At 27.4% G+C, this 19,481-nt stretch overlaps 1 protein-coding gene across 1 annotated transcript; it reads left to right on the top strand.

Annotated features, from left to right (window-relative positions):
- The first annotated feature begins 5,647 nt into the window (after positions 1-5,647).
- LOC114127280 (uncharacterized) lies at positions 5,648-11,930 on the top strand. The gene is made up of 3 exons (XM_027991471.2): positions 5,648-5,868; positions 10,186-10,414; positions 11,426-11,930. Exons 1-3 carry the CDS (start codon positions 5,731-5,733, stop codon positions 11,779-11,781), a joined length of 723 nt encoding a protein of 240 aa, XP_027847272.2. The 5' UTR covers positions 5,648-5,730; the 3' UTR covers positions 11,782-11,930.
- Positions 11,931-19,481: the final 7,551 nt, after the last annotated feature.

Raw genomic sequence — 19,481 nt, 5'->3', positions numbered from 1 at the left:
TGTCTTCCTAATGACGTGTGCATTTTTATTTATATCCAAAAGGCTATCCGTTTACTCATAATAAATAAATAAAATAATTATCGAATTTTCATGATTTTGACAATTTATTACATTTTAACTTTAAATGCTTATAAAAAACAATTGTGCTGATATATTTTCAATATTTTTAGATAACTATACTAAGTAAAATTAATTTGAAGAATTTTTATCTATTATATTATAAGGCATTTTCTTTGGGCATAACATTATCAAAATGTACATAGAAAAAAATCTAAAAATTCTAATATTTTAGCAACATTTAAATTTCTTAAAATTAGTTAATATATTTTTAAAACACCATTCTTTTTAGAAAATGAAAAATAAGTACCTAATAGTGTAGTGTTTTAAGTTAACGATAATTTATTTTTAATCATAACAAAATAATAAGAATATGAGGAATCTTCTATGATAAAATCAAATCAAATCAGATATTATGAATTTTTAATTATTAAATAATTTTCAAATCTTCATGATAATGACCGATTTCGTCAAAGTTTTAACTCAAATGCTTATAAAAAAAGTATATTAATTGTTTAAAGTATAGAATACCTATTTATAAATTATACATATTAGGCATGGTGCATGTGAGTATTTGAATTTTATATTTTTAAATGTCAAGTTTATATATTATGTGGTGTTTATAATAGACATATTAGACCGTAGACAAATTTACAACTTAACAAGACCCTCTGCATTAGATTTACTTAGAGGCTGTGATTTTTATGACATACGGTCATAAATACATTAATGGGCTCTTCTAAAATTTGTGTGTGAATTTAACATAATTGTATTTGTGCTCTTATCTAAATCAAGTAACCGTGTTACGATAGGTACGTTGACCTCGACAATTCATATAATTTTATTGTTTTTTTCATTTTAAAATCGTTAATTTTTGTGATTTTTATTTTCTTGCGAGTACGTCAAACTTACATAATCTTTACAAAATATACATAACAGCCAAATTATCATGATATAACATCAATTTATTTGTGTTTAGAAAAACAGTGCGGTGCCGGTGTGTTTGAAATGCATAGCATCGGATTAAAAATGTATTTATTAGTTTAATTTAAATCCTAAATGACGAGAGTATACACTTTTTAGATGGTGTTTAATTACAACCGACGATAAAAAATAATAACTGTACGCGCGATGGCCAAATTCGAATTTATATAATGAGTATAATAGTATATCTTGTTATATTTTATGTGGATGTTTTTTTATATTTATTCATTGTAAAATATGTTCTCCTAAATTAGAAAAAATATAGTGAGGAGTTATAAATTATGAACAATTTTAAACCGATCGAGAAAGAGAATATTAACTAAACAAAGTTGTTTATCTTCGATAATCATGCCAGTTGCCACTGTATATATTATTATATATGTTTATATTATAACTATTACCTATGGTCCACATTCATGAATAAAAAATATGTGTTATAAATGTTTCTATAATCACGATGAACTAAAAAAGAATTCACTTTTTCTTAGAATATTTTAATACTTTAAAATCAAATGTAGGTAGTTATAATATTTTAATATTTCTATTAGTCATTAACTTTAGAATCGACGTATATTTTATGAATAATAATAATAATAATAATAAAAAACAAGAAAAATTAAGGGAAAGCACTCTATATTTATATGAAAATTCTTACACACTGTTTCTATACGTAGGTGTACACATTAACACACATAATGAGTCTAAAATAAAATACCTAAATAATGTATATTATAATCAATAAAAATAAGAGTATTTGGAGTTACTTACTTAAGTTATAACCGTAAACTAATAACGAAACGATACACATGTTTAAACATCATTATATATACATTAATTTTTAGCTGCTTTTAGAACATATTTATAGTAAAATTATGTTTTTTGATCAATTATATATCGATAACATTATAGGTATATATAAAAAAATATATGATAACTTGACTTGTGATCACAGGTGTAGTATATGTTGGGACTTAGCTATGTACAAATTTTAATCATCGTGGAACACCTCCAGGTAAAATAAAGTTATTTTGAAATTATTGTAAGAAGTAATATTAAGAAAAACCTAACGTTATGAGGTTTTTTCTTTGACTTATGTCATTTTTACATCTGTTTTAGCTAGCAACTATAATAATATTTATTTTAGTTATAATAACTACTTGTATATTGATAAATAATTCATAAAATATCTGACTTATTTGTAGATACCTATATTGGATCAATTTTTATTAGAAAATTAATTTTAATTAATTAATTACATTTTTATACCGCACGTAAATCTAAACTATCCATATATAATCCACTATATGTATAATATTTTTACTATTTATAATCCTAATTCTATTCTTATGAGGTGTATAAAACAAGATTATAGGAACTAGAAAAAATTTGGTACATTTTAAGCATCACTTAGCAATTACATGTGAAATACTAAATCAAAATAGTTCTTTTGAATTTCAAATTAAAACTGTGTAAGAATATTTTCTACAGTTTTTATTATACATATCATATTTTATATTATTTACTATTTTATTCTAAATATTACCTACCTATATTATTATATTATTTAAATCATTATTAAGTATATAAATACAATTATAATAAATTACGATGCGTATTTATATTATGAGAACATTTTTATTAATACCTAAATATTCTTGATAACCTTATACTATAATAATTTTTTTTTTTTTTGTAAAAATACAACTATGATTTTCTGGTAATGCAATTTTAGATCAATTATAACACACTATAAGCTATTATACTTAATAATTAAAAAAATGCAATAAGTCAAGCAACACTATAATTTTAATAAAAAATAAGAAGTATTGTGAAACACATTAGACAACTATGATAGTAAGTTAAACCGATTTTATCAAAAAAATGTTTTAATCTAGTTGTTGTTAACATACAATTTAGTTTAAATACAATTTTAGTAAAAAAGAAAGAGGACAAATTACTCGAAACATTCTTGCATCCTTAGTAGAATCATTGAGAAAGTGGGACATAATTGTAGTAGTTTGGCCACTTCCCTTAAAATACGTCTAGGCAACTTAAATGAAAAAATATTTTTACATTAAGTATATTTTATATAATAATATATATTATAACTATTAGTGTATTACAAAAATTAATAGTTGTGCAGTTTTTATATTTATTTAATTTTTGTATAAATTACAACATATTATGATTATTTATGTTTTTGTTTAATATAAACAAAATGAACATTGTTATCTTTTATGGAAATAATGCATGTTGTATTTTTATTGATTGTTTAGTACCTAACGATTCTATGGGTAATACTTTGAAAAATTTCTTTGTTGATATTTTAATAGTGTCTTCTGAATATATAAAAGAACAAGGTATTAATTATTATTGAAAATGTCAAGAATTGTTTAGTAAGCATATTGAACTTATATTATGATTGTATTTTTGTATGGATTCTTTTTTTTTATTAATTAAAAAAATAAAATAAAATAATTTTTTAAGATATTTAATAAAATAACGAATACGTGTGATATTACCGAGTCCATCCACTAAAATAAGCTACTAAATTGTTAAAAATAAAGTCTTATTAAAGCCATTTTTAGGTGATTGCTTGTATATAGTTTCCATATTAACAAGTCATAATAGAAGAAAAATATTGATCGATTTTTTAAATAGTAATTTTAGTATAGTATTACATTTTATACTATTAATAAATATTTTATATATGTTTATAGATTGAAAAGTATTTTAAGCTAAAATACTATCAAAAATATTAATAAATAAAACGTATTAATATTTAATAATATCCATATAAAAACTTAATCTTGTATATCAATTATTAGTAGATAGTATGTATGATATATGTTATTATTTTAAATTTAGTAAGTCATAAAATAAAATTTTTTTAGGAGGAACATATTTATTGTATTTAGCTAATGTTGATTACATTTTATGATGTACAAGGTTTACAAGCTAATACAAACATTGTTACTTTTGATTTTCCTAATAAAATTTAAAAAAAACTGTTGAAACATATCATGAGACAACCTTAGTATCTACTAATTTAATTATTATTAATTACCTACATATTTTTTTAGATATAACATTAGGAAGGTAGGTTTACTATTTACTAGAAACTTACTTCAGGATACAAAATCCATAGTTTATGCTTATCTCATTGATGTCATTTCACATTTACATCTATATAACTAAAATCAATGCTAATATACTATAATTACCGCTACTAATGTGGATTTTTATGCTATAGAATGTTATTGTATACAGAAATATTTCATATTTTAATTAGGTTTGTTTCTTAAAAATCAACATAGTTATTGTAGTTAGAATTTTAGAATCATCGATAAATCCCGTTATTTCAAATAATACTATTTTTTTTTTTTTTGGTTTTTGTTTCAAGGTAGGAATTGGAAGTTGTTAAAAATGTAAAACAATTTATCATATGATAATAATTATATATCTAAAATTGAATTTCAATTGATTAATTTATCTTATTGTTGCCTTGATGATAAAAAATAAATAAATTATACATTGACGATCAACATAATATTATGAGTTTGAAATTATTAAAAAACGTTTCCGAAAAAGATCAGCAAACGTTTTAATGATTCGTAAAACTATGAAATGATTAATATAATTATGAAAATATTATTGCAATAATATTACTAGAATTTTACAAATAATAATATTAATAAATTAGTAATATTCTATAAATTATCGAACCTTCGTTGTCGTTACCGCCTACATCAATTATTATAATGTTATCGCATTTATTATTCCGTAACAATCTCCAATTGATGAGACTATATACTTGTCTACATTTCTGTGGTGACCTCTTGTCCACTATACTATGACATGTATAATATATATATATATATTATTTGGGGACTACCTTCACATAATACAACTTCTCATGTACACTCACACATACTCGTTTAAAACGTTCCTGAGCTTTCTCCGAGTCACACACACACTCACATGCTGATGCGTTGACTGCAATTCTTCTTTGAGCCTAAATCAGTGTTAGGTACCTAAATGTATATTATGTTATGCAGCGTACATTACTGCTAATTAAAAATCAATAATATACTAAATAATAAAAAGATATTAATACTAATGAATATTTAAGCGTTGTATACGATATCAATGAGCTGGAATAAACTTTAAATAATAAAAAAAAATATCACAGCCGGTGCTCTAAACGAGTATTCCAATTAATGATCAACGCAGAACCAGTTTTTTTTTTTTTTTAAAGAGGCCTCCCGAAAAAATAACATACACATACACACCAATAATATTCATAGACAAATACCATTAATTTCATCCTGTTCGTTTCCAGTTCTTATTTTAAGGCACCGCGAAAACTAGGTCAACGCGAACCTATACATTTTCAGAACTGTTGTCGAAAAGTTATGACATATTATAATCTGTGTGACTGAAAACTTTGATCGCTTACCTACACGAAATGTCGACATTTTTATGTGGACATAGTGATAAATATTTGTTTTTATCGACCCGACGTTATTATTTACTATTATTGTAGTACGCATTTGAATACCGGATATCGGGAGATAACTGATAACATATATGTACCACCAAAGCGAAACGTTCCACGCTGTTGAACCAGTTTATTCACGAATTATAAAATTTAATAAATGCATTTTATTCATACCGTATAATATTATTATGGCGTGTTTTAAATTGGTAAAAGTTTTATTTTGTATTATCATCGGTTTAAGCCACTCGACGTCGGGTTATAAGCTGCCGAAAAATGACGAGAAGTGTCCAGAAGTCAGGGCCAGGAGCAATTGTGATCTAGACGCAGTGAGAACTTTATAATCTATGATAATACTAATCTATTCGTTACTAATAAATATAATATTAAACTAAATATACTCCAGTATACAACAAATAGTACTCAATAATAATGATATTCGTTGAAGATTAATAGAGTAAATGGGTTTTATAGTATGTGTTTATTAAAAATGAAAACATTTTTTCATATTCTTACTGTAATAATCACTTCATTTTGCATCGTATGTTATTATGCGTGAGATTTTGATTCGGTATTAATTAAATTTAAAATTATTACATCAGTGATATAATTAAACGGACTTTAAAATGTTTTATTTAATAAAGACTATAGACTATTGTTACGGCATAAAAAACAAATAAATAAAGGTAAGCAATTAGGTGCAGCTCTGTACAATAGGTGTCGAGCGGATCATTGTTATGGGTATATTAAATTTGTATTCAATGGTATATTACTGTATATGAAAAGTAGTGGAGATTTGGTCTTTCAGTGTCAGCCTATATCACTATAGTATATTTTATGGTATGTTTTTTGACATAACTATTATAGTTATTAATTTTGCTCTTAGTAAGTTGATATAATTTTTCCCGAAAATATTGCATTTATTGTATTGTTGATATTAATATTACAATAATATGTATTTATATTGTATTTATACGATATTACATAAATTAATATAACTCAAAATGTATTAAAATCGTTTTGTAAATACCATAAAAGTAAAAATAAATTCAAAGTATAAATATTAAATATATGATATTTTAAAACAAATCGAACATTTCTATGCGTATAGTAAAATTCGTAATAATATATAATATAATATTAAGTAAGTGTTGTATACCCTCCCGAATTATGTTTTTGGCGGCTTATAACTAAAAAATAATTAATATCATTGAACATCGTTAAATAATAAAATGTAATTTTATTCAAATTTAAACTCGTCAATTACCTATAAAAATGATTTTTTAGTTCTAGTATATTTATTAATGAAGAATATTATATTTCATTTTTAAAACTATTAGCTATAAAAATTAAAGATTTTATAAATTCTTTACAACAAAATACTTGCAATTAGTATTTTTAATGATTTTAAACTTCAAATACATATTATTTTTATGTGTAAAAATAAATTATATGAGTGCATTTTAATAATTTTATATAAATATAAGAATAATTTTTGTAGGATATTGTATATTGTATAAAAGTATCAAGAATTTTTACCCAACGAGTATTTTTTTATTGAAATTTATAAAAAAAAAAACACTAAAAAAATCGATAAATACTCATTTCTTTATATATCTTAAAAAAGTGTCAACATACTTTAAAAATTATACCATGTACCTATAGAAAATAATAATATAGGTAAGCATTTGATAAAATATTTAAATATTTTGAGTCATTCATTTTTTAATTACAGCATAAAACTTAATAAATAATAATAAAATTTTTTTGGAAAGAAATAATTATTATACAGTAATATCTGTTGTAGTAAATATTTTAAAATCAGACAGCTATAAAAAATTCATTTGACTTTCCAATGGAACATTTTAAATTAGCATTTTCATTATATATTTTTAGAGCATATATTAAAATATTGTACCTACGTTTAATGTAAATTATAGAAAATTCAAAATACTATATCAAGAAATATTGTATAGTATATTTACCTTAAAAGTTTTATTATTTTTTGTCCATACTAATTTCAATATTGTACTATGCATCAAAGTGTATAATATAATGTCATAATTTATCCCTAGCGATTATAAGATGTGCTCTTTCTAAGATTCAAACAAAATTACAACTAATTATTTTGTTAAAGATCCATTGCATTTTTTCCAGTATTCTTTTCATTTATTGGGAGTGCCTATAAATTTGGTATTTTTTTTGAAATATTTTATTGTTAATTAAGTTAAAATAAAAATTAAAATGCGAAAAATAAACCATAAGTTTCGATATTATTTACGTAGTTGCATGCCTATGAAAAGAATTTCTATTATTTTTTTAAGATCATACTAGTGTTGAAAAGTAATTTTTCAAAGTATTTAAATCCAAACCTTAATTATCAGTCATCAGTTATCGCTTTATCAGTTTTAATTTTTTAAACTATTATGAGTAATTAACAAAACAAAATAGATGATGATATGGTAAAAATGTATATTAAATATGTTTCCGCACATGTGGTATTATTTATGCTCCATCTGAGATTAAATCAGTTTAATAATAAGGATAGCTGTTATTTAAAAAAAAAACTTTCGATTATTGTTGCACGCGAAGTATCTTTTTGATATTAAGAAGTAAAATATATTAAATTAAATTTGAATTTTTTTGAATATATTAATTCCGTACTTGTAAAAAAAAAAAAAAAAATGATAATAATAATTAAATAAAAAAAATCTTGAATTAAATCGATTAAAATAATATATTCTAAGTATACGCGTCACAGACCAAACATTATAATATAATATTAATATTGAGTAAAACTGTATGAATATTTTATATTATAAAATCGTATTAGACTATTATTTTTTAACACAAATTGTGTACTAGGTATATAATAATATTATGTACGTGCATTCAAAATATGTAACACATTGGATGTCCTGTGTTTGTGTTAAACGTTTGTTTTTCGTGTGTGTTCCAGTTTAATACGTAATTCGATATTCAAATGTTCATACAGCCGTTACTGATTATGGCGTGTGCAGTCAAATGTTATCATCGTATACCACTTATAGTACACACGGATCAAAATAGGATTGTGGGAAATTATTCCACTGACCACTACATATTTTAGTATACTACCTTCAACCCTCTACTAATTTTTTCCTCAATTCACTTCAAAAAAAAAAAAAATTATTTTAAACAATATTACAAATAAATATTCATGTGATGAGTAATTTATTGGTTTATAGTTTTCATAAGAAGTAAGAACTGCAATATTTTTTAATCGACGTTGATTAAAAACCATATGTAGAGATATGTAAGAGTTTTCTAAATATAGTTGTAATATTATCCCCCTCTATAACATCTACTTATAGCCCATAGTCGTAATACTTTGTATTTCAATCCAGGAAACTTGAATTTCGCTTAGAATTATGCCTTAATCAATGACTTTATATTTTTCGCAAATGACTACACTTTATATATTTTGTCACTTTGGTTACCGCATATAAAACAAGCTACATGTATCATTCTACTATTATCATTACGTATACATTTGTTACAACTTTACAAGTAGAGCAAGCATACATGTCCTTAAAATTCCTAAAATATGCACTTGCTTTTCTGTAAAATAAATAATTAATTAAAATATTAATAAAATAAATAACATCATTTAAAATAAGACTATATATAATTATCTAATTAAAATTTATTTCGTATTAGGTGTTTCCAAGAAAAAGAATTTTTTTATTATAAACAAAACTATAACTAATATTATTATCAATTAGATAATAGTCAATTATATTGATGAATTGTTGAATTTAATTGATTTCTTAATTAATTTTGTACGCGATATGCTCATGTACGCGTGGTCAATGTGTAAGTGCCTTCAAATTATATAATAATGTAGTATAATATCTTTATATCTTTTTGATAATAAGAAAAAAACGAGTAAAAAAGCAGAAAATAAAGAAATAGGACTGAAAAAAAAACAAAAATAAACATAAGTATGTCTTAAAAGGCAAAAACGCCTAATTAATAAATACCATAACTATATGTAAAATACAATTACAGAATTGGATTTGTCATATAATATGAGGTAAATTTGTATTTGGTCGGGCTTTTTCATGATTGTACAAAACAAATATGCAAATGCTAGAAGTTTTCTACCCTAAAGTCATGAGTAATATTGTTTTCTTTAATATTTTTTAATCATCTAAAACTTTTTACATTGATAAAAAACATCAAAAACGTTTAAATAATAGAATAAAACACATAAATACAGAGTACTTAAATAACAGTAACATTATATACACAGGTAATATACTTGAATATGCCGATAACGACACTCAATGCATTATTAATGTTTTTTATCATCAATATTTGTACTGAAAAAATTCCAAGTTTCACGTTTTTGTGACGTATCTCAGAACTTAGATATATAACTAACTTAACCTAACAATAGATATATGTGATACAATTATTGATTTTATTGTACGTCTATAATGTAAATGTACCGCGAGTATCTACTATACGTCATAGGGCATAGGCGGTACATACTATATTAAGAAATATAAAAAATACATCGGCACATCGATATATCGCATATTATGTCGAAATATGTACTATAAATTAATAATAATATAAGTAAAACGAAATTCGATTTTCAGATTAAAGGAACATGGAACGTGATTGAGTACTACGCGAGTTCGGAAGAGGTGGAGATCTATAGATGCATGAGGTCGACGTTCAATCTATCGCCGGACACGCCGGAGATTTCCATGGACTTTACGTACAGCTATGCGGACGACCCGGACAATGAGATGCTTACCGGAAACATCACGTGGAATATACCAAGTTTCGAACTTCCCGGTCATTGGGTTCACATGGAAACACCGTGTATGGCATATTGTGATAAAAATATATTTTGTATCATAATAGTTTATTTTAAAATACGTGCTTCCGTCTATAACATATTATATATAGTGTTACATAATAATAGTATATATACTACAGCTTGAGTTACATAACTTCACAAAGGTAAAATTTAGTTAAAACTTAAAGTTATATAAAATTTAACTTATGTTACATAATAGGTACTGAGGACCAACAGGTATTATTTATAATGTATTGATTATTTTAAACGGTTCTAATTAGAAATGTGGTAAGAGCAGCAATAATTATGATAATTAATTTATATAAATTTCAAATTTGTAATTATTTTGTATGTAAGTTCTATAGTTTTTTTCCTCAGAGCAATTACATCGTACATATTTAAGGTCTGTCAAAGAATATATTAAACTCTTCATGACTATTATCATAATAGCTGAAGCTTTCAGATTGAAAACTCTTGCTGACTGTAGGTGTATACTTAACATAATTAAGTTCCTTGATAATATTTTTTAGAACCGAATTGATTCTCTGCAATCTCCCGCATTACGTGTAATATTTCGTCAATTTTAAATTTTTTTTCGTTCAACACGTTCTAATACGATTTTATATGTAGGTACCTTCCTACAGACTATATAACTTATATTTTCACTATACTCTTTCATATTAGATTTTTAATATTGTATAATTTTATCATATCCGCTATAAATTGTTAATTACACATTAACATAAAATGTTACTTCAAATGTAAAAGGTGAAATCTCGTATGGGTATTTAATTATCAACAGTAAATAATACATCTTTTGTGGTGACTAAAGTTCTCTTGAAAGAATTGTTATCCAAATCGCGCTGTATTTGTGCCTATAATACGCTAGATATAATTAACTTGAATAATAAACTATTATACTGTTATTATACATATCTACATCAAAGTACTATTGATGTATATCAATCTTAGACTTATCAAGTTATCGTAGTGAGAAAGATTAATTTAAAGACGACCATTTCGTAATTTTCTAGACGAAGGCGTTTACAACACGTTCGTGCTGGACTGTAAGGACACGTGGGCCGTACTTTTGCACTGCGCCGAGAAACCGTCCAGTCCGAGGTACCTGTCTAGCATCCTGTTGTCTAGGAACAAGACGGTCCCGGTAAACGTGCGCAGTTACGTGCACGACAAATTGCCCAAGTACGGTGTCCAACTTGAATACACATTCCCTATGGTTCAGGACGATTGCAGTCCTGCCGTCATTCCGTTGTACTACGGTACGAAAAAGGTGGACAAAAAGATCGGAAGTAACATATTCAAGCACCCTATGTTGCACAACGATCGGGGCAATAAGCAGCAGGCCGAAATCGATACCAATAACCAATAATATATTACTGATACTATATAAAACTATCGATTTACTTATCAACATATTTTGGTAAAATTAATGGTGAATAAAACGTGATCGATGCGTTGTACACAAAATTATGTCTAGACATTTGCATGTTATTTAATTATACTTAAAAACTTGCGTTTTGTCGGTTTTTTTTTTACAGTTAACCGTCGCGTCGTCAGCATAATAACAATAATATTATAATTTACAGCGGTAGAAAACTTATACTTTTCAAACTCTTCGTTTCTCTGCGACGAGAATATTTTTTTACGGCCTCAGTAATATACTGCTGTATAATAAGTATAGTTGCATATTTCATTAATAATATGAGGTAGGTAGGTATATAGGTTAGGCTAACCTCAACGTGCAATTATACATTCTTTCAAATGCAAACACATTATTACTTTTAGTTTTCACTCGCTAGCCCAAAAATTTGAATTATTTATGACGCGCGTCTTTTTATTGTAATGAAAATAATTAGACCGTTTGAAACATTATACACGAGTACAAACTATTTGAATATTAAAATTTAATATATACATTTTGTTAATCCACGTTTAATAACAATGGACTCTTGTCACAGCAATACAAACAATATAATATTTCATTATTACGAATACAATCTCAACGAACAAAATAATAATTGCTTGCGCTTTTCTCTATCATATCAGAGTACTTTGACTTACTTATAACCGTATTGTTTATAATCGCATATTACACATAATAATACGTGTTATAAGTGTTGTTATAAACTTCTAACGATATAATATTATATTATATCGTTGTTTGAAGGCGATAATATTATAATGATATGGTGAAATGACTTTTGTCGACTTTTCTGATCGAAATACACAGATATTAATAACAGTATTGTATATAAATTATAGAATAATGAAAAATCTGGTCGACGATTTTATCGACAAAAAACGACGGATGTACCTAGGTATATAATACGGATAACATAATGATAGTAATTATTTCGTGCCGAGGAGTAGGCTAGGACCACGAATGTGCGAGCGGCGATCTCGTTTGTTTGATCTGTGCACATTATATTTTATACGTATAATACGCACAACTACGCTAATAATCAATGGCATGCTAATAACGTACGCGCGTAAGATGAACTAAACCAGTGCGTATTACTTATATATATACATATATACACACTTGTACCTACCTGTTTATATACAACACACATACATATATATAGTACGTGTGGTCCGAACCAGCGTGTGTGTGTGTGCGTATAATAATATCAATGGATCATTAATACTAGGTTTTTTTTTCTTTTACTTTCCATAACATTTTTTCGTACGCAAATGGCGTGTTGTTATACATACTCGCGCGCGCACCACACACACACACCGGATCGTATACAGGTGGAAGAGGAGGAAGTAGTTATTCGGTTAGCCCCTGTCGGCGGTGGCTTCCTTTCGCTTCCGACACCACTCCGAGTGGCGGCTCACACTCACACGCGCGTTATACTCGTGTGTGTGTGTGTGTATAAAATTCTATCCAGTTCCCATAAAACGGGGTTCCACTTACGACGATGACTTATGAGCGTGTGTGTGTGTGCCACAGAGAAATAATATATAAAAAGTACACAGAGGGGAGGCGATTAAGCCCGGAGCGCGTATAATGCGCGCGCGCGGGTATATACACATTATATAGCCTCTGCTGCTGCTGCTGCTGCTGCAGGTACTTATGTGTACCTACAACTACACACACACACACAAATAGATATGCGAGAAGAAGATAATAAGTAGGTCACGGGGCCGACCTGCCCGGTGGAATGCAGACTGACCGCCCCTCCTGCCCAAGGTGCTTTCCCTCGTTCCCCGCACCCCATCTCCGCGAACACCCGTCGCTCGTCCGTCGAACGACCCGCCGCGTAGACGGCCGACGGGGACACGTGGGAACCGGCCCGCGATTGCCGAAATATAATCGCATTAATCCCGCTTATTATCCCTTTCGTTTTGTCATATTATTATTACACGTCACATTTACACTCCGCACACGCCCGACACTTGTGTTAATAAAATATAGTATGAGTTATATATCGCAGTGCCTACCATCATATAATGTGTGTGTAATGATGGCCCTGTAGCCGACGACTCTCTCCCCCGTCTCACGCGAAATCTTCCGTCTTTGATCCCGAGTAGAAAAATAAAAAACACATACGTGTATATTAATTTCATCGGAGTTATACCGAATGATCGTTTAAAGTGGTAACGAGACGTTCATAATTACAGGCTAACATTTTGATGTACATTTTGGGCGCGTCTACCGTATCACTCCACTCGTTCAATACGTCGAAGTAGGTACTCTGATTAATATTCTACTCCGGAATAAAGAATTAAAAATAAATTTTGGTGTTGAGAAAAAAAAATGTTTTTTTAACGATTTAAAGTCTTGTAAAAATATTTTATAAGACCTAACCCGACTTAGGTACGTGATAAATAAACGTGCCCATCCCGCTGCAACAGCGTATACGGTAAACAGTGTGTAAAAATCAGAAAACATAAATAGTGGCCGCCCAGTGTAATATGTGTGTGTGAAAATGGAAATCTTTGTCACGCATGTTCTCTGAAACTACTCATCCGATTATCTTGATTTTTTTTTTTTTAATGAAAGAGTATATCAGTTTTAAGCCTATTTCTGATTCTATACTTTAATAAAAAATGTATGCACATACTCGTAAGTCGTAAAGATATTTTTTTCTCCCATCTGTATAACTGCGTGTTACCAATTATTAGCTAATTTAGTAAATAGTTTATGTACTATAACAGTATACATTTTTTCGTTGTGTTTGGTTGACACTATTGAAACTTTCTCAGTTGTTGGTCTGGAATGAAAAAAAAATCAAATTTGGATGGTTTCAAAAAAAAAAAAAAATAGTCAACAACGCAACGTTGGGTGGCACAGCTATATGGTAAAAACGTCGATAAGTCTATACTATACCATTAAAATCAGAAAATCAAAAATATTACTTATACGTTAAATTAGGCGATCAAATCCAACACGGATGCATTTTGTACGGGCAGCTAAGTGGATTGTTAGTGATATAATATATAAGTAATATTAGCTTCGACAAGCGAACAATATTTCAGCGACCGAGAGTGGTCGGAATTTAAAGTTTTCAATATAAATACAGGTATACAAAATATTAACGTATGATTCGGCAGTGCTTATATATTATATATAATATAGGTACGCTCTGTGCCCGGGACCGGAACTGCGACATTAGCGGCGGCGGAGGCGAATGAGGGAGACGACTCGACCGAGGCTGTACGAAGTATATAGAAGCGGTCCATTTGATCGTCGATATGTGCAAGTACCTATATATATATATTATTATTATACTTCGAAGGAAGGTGCGTTACGCACGAGTCCACGTTCCACGTATATAACTACTGCATGCACCTAATAACAATATAATAACGCGTGCGATCGCCGTATATAGTATATAGAAATATATAGGCACACATATATACCTATATATATATTGTTATATTATTATTTATCATCGTACGAACATTATTATTGCCGCCGCCAGTGCGGGAGAGAAGGCGAACTCGCAATAATTAAAAACGTTTTATTATTTTTATTTTTTGTACTTTTACATAGGTATAGGTATCTGGTATAACTACGTTATTATTATTATTATTATTATTATCATAACGACGATAATAATTATATCGCTACACGACTGCGCGTGTTATTATTATTATTATTATTATTATTTTCGGCGTTGTTGTGTATAATAATATTATTATTATCGTCATTCATCGCACTCGTATCCGTTCCGTTGCCGGATACGTTAATTAATTAATAAGAGGAAAGAAAAACGATCGTGTACACGCTATAGGTACAGCTCTCATAGTCGATCGACACAGACTTCGGAATATTTAATGCCACGGTACGTCCGATGCTGCGCGTACATGATATTACATAGTATTATTATTATGATTAGGTATATATTATAATATGGGCACTATATATGTATATCGCTGCACACGTCGTGATTTTTTTCACACACTCGCGCACGTCGTCGTCTTCGTTGTCGTGACCGATAATAACTATATTCGCGGGAGGAAACAATAGTATAATGCATGGCTAAATAACATGGTATGACAGCAACTGCTTACTGCGCATGATGACTACGTCATCCGGTCTCGGTAAAAAGGCGCGAAATCAAATATTGTATTTTCCATTTTTCCATTACTCTACATTATGAATTATAATCACTATAAATATGCAGCAGTAATAATAATAGTATAATATATTTATAGAAAATGTTCAACTCAATACAATGTATTATTATAATACAATAAGAATTTCCGCTAAATAGTATTTCAAATTGTGGGACCGGCTGACGTCATTTTTCAAGTGATAACAATGAATGCGCGTAACAACTGAATATCGTCAGAGTTGCTGTCATACCATGTTATTTAGCCATGGTATAATGTAATAAAATAATGATACACACACGGACGCGTCAATGATAATGATAACGCGGTAACCGGTGGCGTAACTTTTTTTCTGAGTAGGAGATACGATAACATTTAGTTAGGTCAAAACTAAATGCGTACGACGAATGTGTTAAAACTATATGTGTAGGTAGTTATAACGTTTAACAGCTGAGTTAAAGACGTCAAGATAAATCCGCTATAGTATATTATTTAATTTTTCTCGGACAGCATCACCGTGAGCAAGATCAACTGTAATTAAATAAATGTATTGACTATATAAAATTAAAAGCATTTAAACGGATAACAGGAAATATGATTTGGAAAATCAAAGTCCAAAGCGCCTTGTAAGAGGTAAATACCTCTTACCCGAAAAACAAAAATTATCAAAATTAGAGGTGATCTTCAATTGATTATATATGTTTAATAAGACTAATTAAAACCAACGGAAAAACAATATATTTTATTTCTAGCATGTTTTTAAGCAAACACAAATCGGGATCCTCGAGGACATTGCGTGCGTGTTGTCTCCATGAAAGCATTTAACATAAGAAATTTGCGTTCAGTAGAACCCATTATGTGTTTTTACCTTTAATATTAGTTATTAGAGTGATATAATATAATATTATATTTTATCAAAGTTAAAAGTTAGAACATTATCAGTAGTTAAACATTAGAATTTTTTTTTGATATTTTAATTTTTAAGCTGGATATGAGTATTTTCAATTTGTAATATTATACTTATAAAAAATAACAATGCATAATAAATTCGTTTGACGCAAATTTTCTATGTTATATGTTTGTAAGACAGAGACAACACAACGGGTCCAGAACCCTTTTAATGGAGTTTAAGAATAGTGGCAAATCCGCTTGGCATTTAATTAGTCAAAGGCAACGGTATGTAGTATACAGGATCAATCGAACAGATTCTTGTTTTAAAATTAAAACTTATAATTATTATAATTATAATTTATATATTTGTAATGAAAGACTGTCTATTCATTTATTTTATGTAAGTTGTATACTTGTATTGTTTTTTTTCTTATACTCTATATTATATACCCTATATAGTTTACAATTCATAATCATCAAACAAACTGTTAATTTTAAGTTATTGTTATTAGTTATTAATTTATAATACATAATAACTTATTAGGTTTATTATATATGTATAATAAAGATCTTTATGGCACAAGCACAATAAAATCAAGTCATTCAATTTATTTGTAAATTTAAAAATCATGTCAACTCTAAAATATCGTGATAAAATTTCATTGGCACAAATTTATTTATAAAAGTCTACCGGTAAAATTATTTGATAAGCCATCAACATTTTTTTGATGAAAAATTCACATGCTATAATAAATATTTTGTCAAAAATATATTGAGAAGGAATGAACATAATCCTTTTACCTTTCAAATAATTTATTTATTATAAATCAATATATTATGAGTAATAGAGCAATAGATACTTGAAATTGCATAATAAAATTGTTAAATTTAACGAAAATATCAAATTAGTAGGTAATAGGCGTATCCACATAATTATATTGACTAATTACTCAAAGTAGAGATTAACAATACAATATAAATGTTTTGATGACTCATTATAGTTATATAATAGATAAATCCATGAAAAAAAAATAAAAAATAAATAATCAAGCTCAATCATTAAACTTAAAAAAAATCTGTTGTAATGTGTAATAAATTAGAGCTTAAGAAAGGGGTAAAACGATATCATTACCCCCCTCCTCCTATAAAATGCCAAAGATTAACCATCCCCCTGCTAGATAACACGTATGCATGTCTCTGTATATCGTGTTATGATTCACCATTATCACGATGTATGTAACTAAATTATAATATTTTATAATTGTAGCGATTACAACGATATTGTTTCAAAAACTATCCGAAGCTACGGAAGAAATTAACAAAGACGATCTGCAATGAATTACACATATTCAATAAGTCTTAGAAAAAATCAACAGAAAAGAAAACTATTTTATTACTTCGGTTTATATAATATGTATATTATACCTTATATTTCTAGTCCAGTCATACATAGTTTCGTGTGTTTCGACGATATCGCGACGTTCCTTGTCATTTTTTTTTATATTAACATGTATACAATTTTATGTACTTGTGACGTTGTTCACATGTAAATTATAAATTTACGGATACAATAATAAAATAGACTGTTAATTGAAACAAACCATACATCTTGAATAGATTTTTGGTTTTAATGGTTTTTTCGACTTTTTATATATTTTAAATTTTAATATAATATGGTAATAAGTAGGACTCGGATTTTAAAGCATAATATGCTTTATTTTTATATGAGATAAAAATCTAATTTTTATACATACATTTGTTTCACGTCATTCTAATTTCAAATAAACCAATTTATTTTTGCTTTTATTTGTAAATATACTTTTTTTAATTATTTCACCTGTGAATTTTTATAATATGTTTATTATGCTATTTTATTAAAAAAAATAATTAATAAGAAATGTAAAAACCCAGAATGCATTATAAGTAATGGATTATTATTGTTTTCGTTATCGGCTAGTTTATATTAAACGTATAGGTTATCGATCATCTTATTATGACAAGCAATACCTATACGGTCAGTATGCCTATAACATTGATATCGATCATTTCAAAATTTAAGATTTAGTGTTACAATTTGAAATTTCTTGTATAAAATATGCACCGATCACTTCAGTGGATGTAGAAAGTCCATTTTCTATATGTATAAAAATATTCTGTCGGACAATAGTTAGTTTCACTACTGAAAATCTAGGGAAATATAGTATGGTACCTAGTTAATTCTTCTTAAAATTAAAATTAATTTTTCAAATTGTTTTATTAATTTTTATAACTATAGCTCGTGTTAATTTTTAGTCATGTTTTTTTTTAAAATAAATATGCTTCTTTTTTGTTTTTTTTTTCAAACAATCGTGCGCTTTTATAATTGCTTATTATGCTTTAAAATCCGAGCCCTAGTAATAAGGTATAATCTTCATAACAGTTTTCTGTATTCAACATTGAATTGTGAAATGTTGAAAGAGTATAGCTAATCGTTAAACTGATTTTACATATTATACGACTATTATTATACCAGCTATAATATTTCATGTTTCAATTCAAAACAATTTTATTGAAACCACTATAGCTATCGGTCGATAGCTATTATGGAATACGATAAAATATAGCACAAAAATA

Source organism: Aphis gossypii, chromosome 2, assembly GCF_020184175.1.
Source record: "Aphis gossypii isolate Hap1 chromosome 2, ASM2018417v2, whole genome shotgun sequence".
NCBI lineage: Eukaryota > Metazoa > Arthropoda > Insecta > Hemiptera > Aphididae > Aphis > Aphis gossypii.
Note: the sequence above shows the minus strand (reverse complement) of the source record. Positions and strands in the feature narration are given on the sequence as shown.

Bases quoted from the DNA above. Each gene is read 5' to 3' on its own strand.
- LOC114127280 (XM_027991471.2), top strand. From the start codon at position 5,731: ATGGCGTGTTTTAAATTGGTAAAAGTTTTATTTTGTATTATCATCGGT. The intron at 5,869-10,185 runs GTGAGAACTTTA...TTCGATTTTCAG, and splicing joins GCAATTGTGATCTAGACGCA to ATTAAAGGAACATGGAACGT. The intron at 10,415-11,425 runs GTATGGCATATT...GTAATTTTCTAG, and splicing joins GGTTCACATGGAAACACCGT to ACGAAGGCGTTTACAACACG.